Source organism: Arachis hypogaea, chromosome 20, assembly GCF_003086295.3.
Source record: "Arachis hypogaea cultivar Tifrunner chromosome 20, arahy.Tifrunner.gnm2.J5K5, whole genome shotgun sequence".
Classification (NCBI taxonomy): Eukaryota; Viridiplantae; Streptophyta; class Magnoliopsida; order Fabales; family Fabaceae; genus Arachis; species Arachis hypogaea.
In genome coordinates, this window is record NC_092055.1 from 9,765,010 (window position 1) to 9,778,473 (window position 13,464).

At 39.3% G+C, this 13,464-nt stretch overlaps 1 protein-coding gene across 2 annotated transcripts; it reads right to left on the bottom strand.

Annotated features, from left to right (window-relative positions):
- Positions 1-7,842, bottom strand: LOC112782991 (probable ubiquitin-like-specific protease 2A). 2 transcript variants are annotated; one of them, XR_011879150.1, is made up of 16 exons: positions 7,440-7,842; positions 7,101-7,357; positions 6,925-7,018; positions 6,781-6,830; positions 5,945-6,142; positions 5,797-5,872; positions 4,770-4,878; positions 4,223-4,297; positions 3,730-3,861; positions 3,127-3,327; positions 2,989-3,044; positions 2,821-2,914; positions 2,193-2,283; positions 1,990-2,109; positions 1,529-1,776; positions 1-918 (listed from the first exon to the last, which is right to left on the bottom strand). XR_011879150.1 is itself a non-coding variant. In XM_025825700.3 (16 exons), the coding sequence occupies exons 1-16, from the start codon at positions 7,630-7,632 to the stop codon at positions 316-318; spliced, it is 2,721 nt and encodes a 906-aa protein (XP_025681485.1). In that variant the 5' UTR covers positions 7,633-7,842; the 3' UTR covers positions 1-315. The 2 variants fall into 2 exon arrangements, 1 of the variants encoding a protein (XP_025681485.1); XM_025825700.3 differs by having other exon boundaries at positions 1,529-1,900.
- Between the last annotated feature and the right edge of the window lie 5,622 nt (positions 7,843-13,464).

Genomic DNA, 13,464 nt, shown 5'->3' on the forward strand with positions numbered 1-13,464 from the left:
TTGCCCAAAGTTATTTTTATGTTCTATATAAGGAGATCGATATTTACACATAGAATACTATTATTAGTCACCCAAAAACAACAATACTACTATTATTTACAGTTTCTTCTGAGTGGCTGGACTGTCACAGACTCAAAGCTAACCCTCCCAAAATAGAGAAGCAACCTGCACGAAAACATGAGGCGACCTGGGGGAGTTTATGGAAATAAACTTACTTTTCCATAATGTAATTTATATACGACAAAAGCTCTACCCCATTTCTCTACTGCTTTCAAATATGAATGCTTGCCCATAACCATCCTGATGCTACTATCACTATTCACAGGATATCACACGTGCTTTTTTTGACATGCTTCTTGTGAACCTTCGTCTTTGATCACGCACATTCATGACTACCTTCTGCCTTTTGGCATCTTGTTCATCGGAATCAGCGTCAAGCACCAATTTTTCACTACCCAGAGTATCATCTGCAAGACTCGTTCTCTTCCCTGGAAGTAAAATTTGACGAATTACTGAATTCATATTCCCCCGTAATTTTGTACAATATTTCACTCTCTCATTGGCATCATCCCCTTCATTTTCTTCTTGAGAATCCTGGACAAAAAGATCTTCCATTTCCTCACTAGAGGTTGATAAGTACTCGATTGCATCGGTGTTGCATGGAACATTATGCCCTTCAATTTCCCTCCGAGGCTGGTCTTCATACGATCCCGTCTCCAATGTGTTACAGCAGAATGCATGAGATGTATGACCTCCAACATCTTCCATCAAATCCACAGAGAGCCCCTGCAATGTTGTTCCTAGTACTTTATTATCTTTGCTGATGTATGACGTGGATGGGAGATCAGGTGTCAATATGGCAGCCACAGAATCTTCTCCGTCTAATGTAGTAGTTTCCTCCACAGATTCTCCAGTTTCCTGCATCAAGGAAAGACATGTGACGTTCTTTATTAGGCCCAGAAACGTGACACAGGAAAGCCTCATCACTAGTTGCTTTAAGTGGCTTATTGATTTCCTCATAACTTTACCACCCCAAGCAGATTATTTTATATCTATAATTCTTTATCACCTAATTTAGTATTTTATTTTCTTCAGTTTCATGCTAGGCAGTTGGACTAACCAATCCAATAGCAACTTTCTACAGAAGGATGCTTTGAAAAGTATTGTTGAATTCTTTATGCGAATAACACAATTCAAGGATTTATCAGTATGGAAATGATCAAGGTATTTAATGAACATCTACAGCTTCATATAAATCTTCATATAAATGCAATTCCTAAAGTTAAGAGCTTTGTAACACAAAATGCAATTTTTGTTTCCTGACACTATTTTCGAGACTGATTAGAAGAAATGTGAGATACTTGTAGGATGCAGTTTGATTTCCAGTTATCCACTTGCTTTTCTCGATGTGAAAGCATATAGAAATATTAAACAAGACCAAGATCCCAGATATGCATTTAAGGCAGGCCCACAGATTTGGCCTATAAAATAATTGCTGTAATCAACTCAGCAAAAAATAATATTTTACCTCTATTGGTGACAAGAAGCCTCCCCGACAAGGTGACATCTGCAGACAACTAGGAAAATTTGAATTCAGAACTCGCCCTCGTGAGTCCTCGAAAGCAAGTCCAAGTCCAGGTTCTGGGGACTGAATCTCAGTCACAGGTCCGGGACGGGAAACTGAAGGACTTCTTGCATGCCAAATAGGTAGACAACAGTTCCCCAGGGGGGAACCTGCTTCTTTGTGGTCGGCAATGCCAGGAACTTCAGGCAGAGCTTTGTCAAGGCAATCATCAGGAGGCGATTTCAACAAATTATCATAAAAAATATCATGAATCAAATTATGTATATAAGATCGTTTCAGAGATGCCTCCATTGGAGGGAACCAATTACTCGTCAACTGAAAATGGAAAGCAGAATTTAACTGAGTACAAGTCAGAATGTCCAAACCATTAAAAATTAGCAACTCATAAATGGGAAGTAACTCACAAAGTTGGAGATCTTTGTAGTCTTAAATGGGTTGAAGTTGACCGGAGCCTCTGAGAGAAAACATTCCACATAATGGAGGAGAAAGATACCACAGTCATAACAATTTTCCTGCTGAGGCAACTGAAATTAAATTGAAAAGAAAAACATAAGTCAAACTGGAGCTGCATTGTACTCCATATACAAGTGATAGGAAGAGAGAATACCTCTAGTGAGACAAATCGCATCTGCAAAAATTTTGAGAAAACTTCATCCTCCACATCATGGTGCCTTTCTTTCCATTCTTCACCAAGGTAACTGCCATTACACAACAAATAAAACACTGCCAGAATTAGGGATTTAGGCTGCAATAGAAGAATGAGATATCTACTATGCAAGTTTTCACTTGATTTCCTTTCAACTAAATCTATTTGGTGATTGTTTGATACAGACCCCACTTCTGCATTTTTTTCTCCTTCTGTGAAATGAAATAAAATAAAATTGGAACTGATTTAGTTTCCTTTCCACTAATGGAAATTTCTCTTAGATAGGTCTTCCACAATTTTGTCATACAGTTGGTGTAAATATACTGGAAATGATTTATACCAAGGTGTAACTCACCTTGAAGCTATCCTAATTTCTAGATCAGTCTGATTTCCATAAAAGTATATTTTTCACTGATATTTAAGGGTCCATTACATGATTTATCCCAAAAAAAAGAGCATCCATTCCTTGACCACATCCCCCAATATATTGATTTCTACCGGAAATTTGAAAAATTTTAAAAGCAACTTCAGAAAGCAGCCAAAAATTAGAAAACAGAAGTATACATTGATTCCGTTCTCAACATGTTACCTTTGGAAAACATTCTTCAGACCCTTATGACTTCCTTTCAGGGAATCCATGTGCAAAATACAAGGTACTTTGGAAGATTCTTTTATATCTTCATCTGCAAGAAAGTAAATAAAATGAATGATATCCAAAGAAAACAAAGAACAAACACTCAAAGATAAGATATCTTGCCTTTGAAGCTTATCACTTCACCAGGATGACAAATGACAATCAAACTCCAGTGAAGACTGTCATCAAGACACGAGTAATTCTTATAAGGATGCAGCAAATTCCAAAAGGGCAAGCAAGGCACATCTATAAGCCTCTCACCTGTAGTTAACAGGAATAAAGATATAATCCTTCTCAAAAAGGTTCAGTTTCCTTGTCCATTTGCGAACGCGTTGAAATGCTGCTTTACCATCACAAGCACTTGATGGATCTCTGTCTAAATCAGCAAGCTTCCGAAAGAAGAAGCTATTGAAAAAGTGAAACCTGTCTTGTTCATCGGGAGGCATTTTATTTTTCAAATACCTAAAGAATATTAAACAAATGCCAGTTCATCAGGTAATTATGATGAAATACTGTTCATAATAAGATGTAAAAATCATTATTGAAGGTGGTAAAACAGAGGAGTCACTATACATGAGTTTCACATGAAATAGAGGCCAAATGTCTTAACCTATCAAACCAAACTTTGCTTGTCTGAAAATCTATTATTGAAGGTGTAAGAATTACAACATGGGCATACATATTGCTCACTCTTACAAAGATTTGGCCTCCTTACTTCCCTGGGTAACCTATGAGATACAGAGATAACACATATGCATGTACAAATGACAGAGAGAGGGGGAGAAAACCAATTTCTGAATAATACAAGCAGTACATAGTCATTAAAATTATAGCAACAGTTACAATATCTGTTATCATGCTTACTTAATATAAAAGTCAATGATAGTATCATTAATGAATGTCTCTGGCTGTAAAAGCTCGACATCTCTCTTACTAATAGAAACAGCATCAGGTTCCCCCTTTGGAAAAATAACTTCATCAAAAGCCTCTTCAAAACTGCAGTGATATTACAGTAAAAGTCAAGTCATTGCTCTAAAAAATCATCATCACCATTGCCGAAAAAAGCAAACAAAAATAAATGCAAGTCAAGATTTTAAATCTCAGACCATGCTTCATGTAGTGATATGCTAAATCAGGCTTAGAACGCAACCTAAAAGTGATTAACAATTAATGCATGCTCCATAATAGCCATATGCCTATATCTCTCAAATCCCATTCAAGGAAATAATTAGCCATTGGGGTCATGCACATGGCAACAAGGATTGAACTCTTTAGACGTGAATGAAGAGACTCAAATACTATCAAGCATACGTCAACTGAAATCACAAGATGTAGGGCAAATGTCTATTTGACTTACTTGGGAAAATAATGCTTCTGGGGGAAAAAGCTATCCTGCCCCAATGAAGTATTTTCATTGTTATCTATATCATTGCTGCATGGAAACAAAATATAATACAAACTTGTGTATCAAAGGCAAAACAAACAAAAATAATAAAATTTTTCAAAGAAGAATGTGTGTGTGTGTGTGTTGGGGAGGTTAAGAAGGGGAGGGGGGGGTGTCAGAACATAAACACAGAAAAAACTAAAGCTAAAACTAAATTCATCTTGTCATGGCAAAAAATTAGAACTCCATGGTATGAGACACATGAAAGAGACATGCATGAAAATCCATGAAATCCACCTCACTTGAAAATGACTGTCCTGTTTAATCATACATTGGTACGGGAAGAAAGTATGATGTAGCAACACTTGCAGATTTTATTTTCATTTCCTTCGTTAGAGATAACAGGAGAATTTGCATACTTTCTTCTATCCAGACAAATATATAGATAGGACTGTAAAAGCAAACAACACTGCACTAATGAACAGCAAACTTCTCCTCAAGGGTAACGCAACAAACTTACTCAAAAGTAGTACTCCATAAATCCATATATCTTGTATCTAGTAATTTGATAGACTGTTCTATCTTGGCCCAAGATGGATCATAAACAGCAAATTTCAACAGTTTGACCCCTGCATGAATTGTAGGGAAGATCATGGACGTTAAGAATAATATATATAGGTATGACTGTCTGCATTATTAAAAGATAATTATGTCAAAAAACTCCCTAAAATCAGCAAATATTCCATCAATTTTCTTTTCCTGAATATGAAAGGTTCTAGTAGAAAATAAAACATCAAATACAATAAGCATCCACTGAGACTGGTCATATATTTTGCTCATTAGTCACCAAGGCAATTGCAATTAGCAGCTTAAGGTTTTGAAGTCATTAAGTCAAAGAGATATATGGAGTAAACATCCTCAGTAAAGTTACATATTCTTTTCAAATAAGGATGCTTTATGGCTTACATAACCAAATAAAACAGATCTATCTCTTGTTTCTCTTCATGGATTTCTTGAGGGTTGTGGTACATGTGTAATGTGAAACATTATACAATTTGTTTTTTCCATGTGGCTTCTTCCCCTCCCATGTCCTCATTATTTGTTTTCCCGCCTTCTCGTAAAAATTACTTTAAATGACAAGTGCGTCAAACCACCCCATGATATGGTTGGTAGGAGCAAGCTACTACAGCCATTTTTAAAAGATGGAGTTTAAAACAAAAACTGGGTAGACTATTTTTGGACGACAATATCATCCAACCTCAAGGAATTTAACCTCTAAAAGCTTGTATCCAAGAAACATCTGTGTGCACTATGGCCTTGAAAAACCTGGAACCAAAGGCTAAATTCACTAAAAAATCCAAACCTTCAAAGATAACAAACTTCTGAAAGACCAAATCATCTAATAACTTGCTTAAAGGTTAGATCAGCAAAGATTTAACCTAAGAAAAAGCAATATTCACTAAAGAATACAGAAAATACTGTTCATCAATTTTTTGTTGACATTATTGCAAATAATAGCCAAATAACTGATTACAAAATAGTGATACCTGGATTTTGATCTGTGTTTCCAGCTTCACTAGAATTTTTCGATTTAAGGAGAAGCTTGATCATGACTGTTTCAACCTACACAGAATACAACATGATCAATTTGCCAGAGATTAAGCGAAAAATAATCAATGTAAGTATGTAACTTACCTTTCCAACCCAACATGATTCAATTTTCATAATATCCTCTGTTGCCCACTCCATTTTAAAAGTTCCCCCAGTTCCATTGATTGTAGAGCATCTAAGTTTTATGTAGCTACTCGAGAATATTATCTGGGAACCGGTGGAGTATAAATCTTCATAAAGAATAAAATCAGGAGAGACATTAACCACCTCTTTGATGCCATCCTGCACATAAAATGCAACCATTAACCCGAGATACCTAATTCTAACAAACACTAAACAAAAACAAGAAATCAACATAAAATACCATGAAGAACAAGATTAAGCATATAATATTTCACTTTGAAGCAGATACAATTAAATAAAAAATATTTCCAGTTCAGGACACATTACTTTTGCCAGGAAGTCTGAGTTGGCTAAATTAGCATAAGTAAGCTAACCATAGGTATTGTAGTGTTAGCGCTCCTAAAGGGTAAAAACCAAGAGATTCTGGCTTTCAATATAATTTCAGGAAATACTATCTTCAAGGGTAATAATCCATACTTGACAAGGTCCAGAGGATTTTGCAATTGAGAGAATTCACTTCCATTAATATTAAGACCAACGATATCATTCCTAACATCAATCCCATATCCTTTTTTTAACCCTTCAATTCTTCTAGAAAACTAAAGTGTTGTTTTCCCAACTCCTATTGTTTAAGGCTTAAGACTACTAGTTACTAACATACTCCCATTGTTTCATTTTTATCCTCTAAAGGAAGAGAGGTGAAGAAATGAGAGCAAATTTTAATCTTTATTTCTCCTTCTGAACCTGACATTTTGATTAATGAAGCAATCAATTACACAAGTGAAGAACACACTTACAATTTCACAATCGGCAGCACCATACCCCACTACCTTGTCCTCTAAGGAAACTGAAATCACAAGAATAAAGTCAAATAATCAGAAAACGGAGCAAACCAGAACCAAAATTGCGACAACCAGTGACCCTAAGAAAGCAAAAGTTACCCTCATCTTCTGAAGAATTTCCACTTGAAGAAGAAGAACTTATTTGACTGCCGTCATCATCATCCTCCTCTAAATTGACGCCAAGTGAATGATTCTGAAACACGATCAAATAAACCATCACAAAACACACATAAACGATTCTCATGAAAAGGGATACGAACAATTTAAGTGATTACTTTCGAGTCAGTGCAGCAATCCACAACGCTAGCAAAGCCAGGGATAACTTCATCATCTGCAGAGTCTCGCAGCGCCACGTCACTTGAACACGAATTAGCGCACGTGCGTCGATCATCATCACCATCATCATCAACCTCCTGTAACGGCTTGAAGCGAGGCTTCTCCGTGGAGCATTTGGCTTCATCGTCGGATTCAGACAACACAATGGGATCAACGGCGACGTCTCTGGATGGCGGAAATTTGGAACCACGCGCAACTGCATGGAACCGGAAATCACATAACAAGAAGGTTAAGAATAACACTGGACAGTGAAACGAGGAAGAGTGAGTGAGACTCACAGGCTTGGAGGAAATTGTATTTGGTAAGGGGGGAAGTGCGATCGCGAGAACGAGTGTCTCTAGGGTTCGAGAACTTGCTGAGGATGCGGCTAGAAGCATTCTCGACGTGCTCGTCATCTCCGCCGAACTCGAACACATCGAATTTGCTGCTTGAAGCTGCGGAAGAAGACGATGATCGCGGGCGACGAGTCATGGAGCGAGTTCACTGAGTGGGACCGAGTTGAGGAGAGAGAAAATGAAAACTATAGGAGGGTTTTGCGCTGTGTTTGAATTTGGGGAAGCATTTCTCATTTCAGTCATCTGTCTTTTAATTTTTCCATTTTTTTTTTCTCTTCTTTTTTTTTTTCTTCTCTCCTTCCCCTGAAAGCCTTCTTTCCTTCTTCTTCTTTTCTTTTCTTTTCTTTTCTTTTCTTTAAGCCTTTTATTTAAAAGTCATTTTCTTTTCTGTCATTTTTCTTGTGGTATTGAATTCAAATTTTAGGTAAAGACGAAAGAAATTAAAAGAAAAATTAGGATGGAAAATAAAATAAAAATCCGTCATAATAGTAACAGTGATAGTTAAAATTTCGCAAGTCAAATTATGAGTTATTGGTTTTTATAAATAAAAGAAAACTCATTTTAATTTAATAAAATTTAATTATTATCTATTTTATCACTTATGTTAATTTACTATGTCAAGTATCAATCATATTAGTACGCGCTTGTTTGAGTTTCTAAAAAAAATCTTTTTTTGAGTTATTTTTTTTAAAAGATCTTATGGAAAAGTAAAAATAACTTTATGTTTGGGTATCTCATGCAAAAAGATTTTTTTTATCTATTAATTATATTTGGATATAACAATATAAAAGTACTTTTTTATTTATTTATTACATGAAAAACATCTTTTTTTAATGAAAAAAGATCTTTTAAAAAAAGATGTAAATTATAGCTTCTCAAAAAAATATTTTTCTGATTTTTATAGTGCTTTTACTTTTATTATTCGAAATTTGCCAAACACGCTAAAAAATAAAAAAAGATCTTTTTTCATTGAAAAAAGATCTTTTTTTATCAAAATAATGGCGTCCAAACAAGCACATATACTAAAATTAACTACTACTCCACTAGTATAAAATATATATTAAAATACAAAAAAAAAATAAACAACACATATAGTTATACATAAATATGACTGCTTTTAATATATAAATAACATTTTTATTCAAGAATACTGGTAGGGGTGTATATGGATCGAATAGAACCTGGTTCATCGTTAGCCCAAACCCAACCCTAAATATATACCGGATATATTTTTTAAACTCTAGCCCGACTCTAAATCCGATGAAACCTATATATATTTGGACCATAATTATACCAGATAAAAAACTGCTGACCCATCAAAACTAATTAATTTTTTGTATATTCAGCACCAGATATTTTCAGATTCTAATTTAGATTATAATCGGCAATACATCAGATTCAACAATAATCAACAATGTTTATTTTTTTGGTAATCAGCACAAGAATCAAAATACCAAAATACCATCATTAATTTTTTTTAAGAAAAAAAAAGAAACTACCATCACTGGTAATCAGAAATCAGAATTATAATCAACACTTCTAATCAGAAGTTTCAATAATCAAAACCCTAATTAGAGAACAGAGGTAAGAAAAGAGAAAAAGACGACTGAAAAAAAGAGCATAGCAGAGATAGCGGGACTAACAGAGCATAAATGGTGGCTTCTAATGGGTGACTGATGGTGGCAGAGAAGAAGAAGCCGATCGAGGGCAGTAGAACAACGTCGCACTTCACTGAGAGTCGTCGTTAGTCATCACTGAGAAACAGTCGAATAGAGGAGCTTCTCCGCAGGCCAAGGTGATTCTGAGGCTGATGAGTGGTGACGGTGGCTGGTGAGAGTCATAGAGAAGGTTGAGAGGGAAAGGGTGCGCTGTTGCCGCCATGCGTGAGGGGACGAGGGTGCGTGGCTCAGTGGCTACGTGCTGAGGAGAGAAGACAGGGTTCAGGCTTTAGGGTTGTGCCTCAGTCTCACTGGCTGCCTTCGATCTTAATTGTGCGCTTCATGAATGCATGTCCTAATTTCGAGAAGTGTATGCTTACCAAGCAGGATTCAGGTGACCCAAACTATGGGCCGATCCCGGTTTAAGTATCCTTCCAAGTTTCATTCTCTCTTTCCAAGTCAAACTCGGGCTACTTTGGGTCTGAGCTAACATGTCCCAAAATGCTTCGAGTCCGCGCCAGTCCGAGGCATCTACACTCCTAAATATTGGTGTTCATACCCTAACCCAACGCCAAGGCCCAGGAACAAATAAGATGCCCAATCCAAAGGATTGACCCACACTCTGCACCGACCTTCCCTCAAGAGGTCGGTTATTACCACGACTTGCTCTAAAGAAGTCGGGGACGAAGATTAGCTGGCAGATAACACTGATTCAAATAAGTAACTGCCCCTAAAATCTCTCAACCCACTTCCAGGAGCCATATCCCAACTTCCCTAAGATAAAGGGACGGTTATCCCCCTTAAAAGGTGGAACTACTCCAACGGTGGTTATTGGCTCACCACTATAAATACACTGACACCCCTCAGGTATCACTAAGTCCCAATACTCTCTAGACCTGCTTACACCCTTGCTAACTTAGGCATCGGAGTGTCTTTGCAGGTACCACCCCCCATTCTCTCTCACTTACAAGTCGGACGGAGGCCCGAAGACGTAGATCCACTCAGAGGCTTCCTTCCTCAAACGATTGGGCCAACCTAACGAGTTCAGCCCATTAATCTCCGGTTACCCATCGTAACATTGGCGCCGTTGCCGGGACCCGAGAGATCAACCAGTAATGGCGGACAATTCACCAGAGGATGGTCATACGGTGTCCGATTTAGAACAAGAAAATCTGAACACCAGATATAATGACGCGGACATGACCCTCCACCAAGGAGCGAACGACCAGCACAGAGAAGGTACCTCAGGGTTAAAAATTCCCAAGGTAAACTCTTCGGAGGTACGCGAATCAGGAAAAGAAGGATCACCCCATGCAGCCGAGCTAATGGGATTGGTCCACGGCCACCAAGGTCGTTTGGAACAGCTGGAACAGGAATTAGAGAGACAACGAGAGGAGGAGAGGAACCTAAGAAATGAGATAGAGCGACGAAAAGAGTTAGAGGAAAAACTCTTGAAATTAGAATCCTCCCTTAGAAGTCGGAACTCCCGTGGCGACCGTGAAGAGTCGCCCTTGGGAGGAGAGGATCCGTTCAGTGAGCACATATTGAGGGCAAAAGTTCCGAGAAACTTCAAAAGCCCTGATATGAACCTCTATGATGGAACCACAGACCCGAAGCATCACCTAAGCAACTTCAAAAGTCGGATGTATCTGGCTGATGCTTCTGATGCTACTCGTTGCAAAGCTTTCCCGACCACCTTGTCAAAAGCAGCAATGAAGTGGTTCGAAAGCCTCCCTCCAAGATCGGTCACTAGTTTCGAGGACCTATCGCGGAAGTTCTTAATGCGGTTCTCCTTCTAGAAGGATAAAGTAAAGCACGCACCAAGCCTCTTGGGAGTAAAACAGGAGGTCGGAGAACCTTTACGCGACTACATGGAAAGGTTCAATAAAGCGTGCTTGGAGATTCAAGACCTGCCCACAGAGGCAGTTATCATGGGACTAGTAAATAGACTTAGAGAATGTCCTTTCTCCTAGTCCATATCAAAAAGGCACCCCGCCTCCTTGAGCGATGTACAAGAGAGAGCCGAAAAATACATCAACATGGAGGAGAATGCCAGATTACGAGAATCGAGTTGGCGATCTGGCACCCTCACTCATCAAAAGAGAAGGAAAAGGAGCCCAAGAAAAAAGAGGAAGTCGGCTTCGATAGACCGAGGAGATATCACTCTTATACTCCTCTAAAAGTTTCCATAGTGGATATATACAGAGAAATCTGCAATGCTGAAAGACTACCGTCCCCTAGGCCCATCAAAAATAAAAAGGGAGGGAACCGCAGCGATTACTGTGAGTACCATAAGATGTATGGTCACTCAACAAATGATTGCTACGACCTTAAAAATGTGATAGAAAAGTTGGCCAGGGAGGGTCGACTTGACAGATATCTCATGGAAAGGTTAGACAATCATGGGAAAAGAAAATGAGATGACGGGGACAGAAGAGACCCACCACCACAAACCCCAGAAAGACACATACATATGATCTCGGGAGGATTTGCGGGAGGGGGACTCACCAAGTCATCTCGCAAGAGACACCTAAAGCAAGTTTACCAGGTCGGGAGTGAAGCACCTGACCTCCCAGCTATCTCATTCACCAAAGAGGATGGGCAGGGGGTAGTCTCTGGACACGATGATCTAGTGGTGATAACCATGATCCTGGCAAACGCCTATCTCCATAGAACTCTAGTAGACCAGGGGAGTTCAGCCGACATCCTTTTCAAGCCCGCGTTCGACAAACTAGGGTTGGACGAAAAGGAGTTAAGAGCTTACCCTGATACCCTGTACGGGTTAGGCGACACGCCAATAAAACCACTAGGATTCCAACCCCTCCACACGATTTTTGGAAAGGGGAAAAATCCAAAATTCTGAGCATAGACTTTATAGTCATCGACGTCGGGTTAGCATATAATGCCTTGATTGGTAGAACTACCCTAAATCGGCTCAGAGCGGTGGTGTCCACCCCTCACCTTTGCATGAAATTTCCAACATATGCAAGGATAGCAACAGTACGGGGAGACCAGAAATTGGCAAGAAAATACTACAATAAAAGCCTGAACTTGAGAGGGAAGGGCAAGGAAGTTCACACCATAGAGCTCGGCGGAGCCAGAGCCAAAGAAGAGTTGCGGCCGCAACCGGTGGAAAAAACTGAAGAAATACAGGTCGGCGAGGAGGAAGGAAAAAATTCCAACATAGGAGCCGACCTAGAGGAAAACCTAAAGCAGAGGTTGACAAAGCTCTTGCAAGATAATTCCGACCTCTTTGCCTAGAAAGACTCCGACATGCCAAGGATAGACCGCGAGCTCATGTCCCACAGGCTCTCAGTATATCCTGGGTCGCGACCTGTACAGCAGCGAAGGCACAAGCTCGGTATGGAACGAGTTCAAGCGGTGGAGGAGCAGGTACAAGCGCTCTTAGAAGCCGGCTTCATCAGGGAGGTCAAGTATCCGACATGGCTAACAAACGTAGTACTAGTAAAAAAACAAAACGGCGAGTGGAGGATGTGCGTTGACTACGCCGACCTGAATAAGGCGTGTCCCAAAGACCCATATCCACTTCTAAGCATTGATACTCTAGTAGACTCCAGCTCGGGGTATCAATACTTGTCGTTTATGGACGCTTACTCGGGATACAACCAAATCCCAATGTACAAGGCGGACCAAGAAAAAACATCATTCATCACACCTAGAGCAAACTACTGCTACGTGGTCATGCCTTTTGGATTAAAAAGATGCTGGGGCCACATACCAAAGGCTGATGAATAAGGTGTTCGCTCCCCATCTCGGGAACTTAATGGAAGTCTACATAGACGACATGCTGGTGAAAACCAAGGAAGAGACCTGCCTCTTGACAGACCTCTCGCAAGTTTTCAACACCATAAGGTTACATGGGATGAGGCTAAATTCCGCAAAATGCACTTTCGCGGTGGAGGCTGGAAAATTTCTAGGGTTTATGTTAACGCAAAGGGGGATCGAAGCAAATCCCGATAAGTGCAAAGCCATCCTAGAAATGAAAAGCCCAACTTGCCTAAGAGAGGTCCAACAATTGAATGGCCGACTTGCCGCCCTATCCAGATTTCTGGCAGGATCAGCATTAAGATCCCTTCCACTGTTCTCTCTACTAAGAAAAGGATGCCAGTTCGAATGGACTCCAGAGTGCGAAGAAGCATTCCAGGAGTTCAAAAGGTTTTTAAGCCAACCTCCAATCCTGACCCGACCTTTAGTTGGGGAAGAACTCGTCCTATATTTGTCCGTAGCAAACAAAGCTGTAGCATCAGCTCTAATACGGGAAGATGAGGTCGGGCAGCATCCTGTGTACT

What these genes read in the sequence shown, in the direction of transcription:
- LOC112782991 (XM_025825700.3), bottom strand. Translation starts at nt 7,632, where the DNA reads ATGACTCGTCGCCCGCGATCATCGTCTTCTTCCGCAGCTTCAAGCAGC. An exon ending in AAACACAGATCAAAATCCAG is followed by an intron (nt 4,879 to 5,796) that starts GTATCACTATTT and finishes CAATTCATGCAG; the next exon opens with GGGTCAAACTGTTGAAATTT. An exon ending in CTACAAAGATCTCCAACTTT is followed by an intron (nt 1,901 to 1,989) that starts GTGAGTTACTTC and finishes TTCCATTTTCAG; the next exon opens with TTGACGAGTAATTGGTTCCC.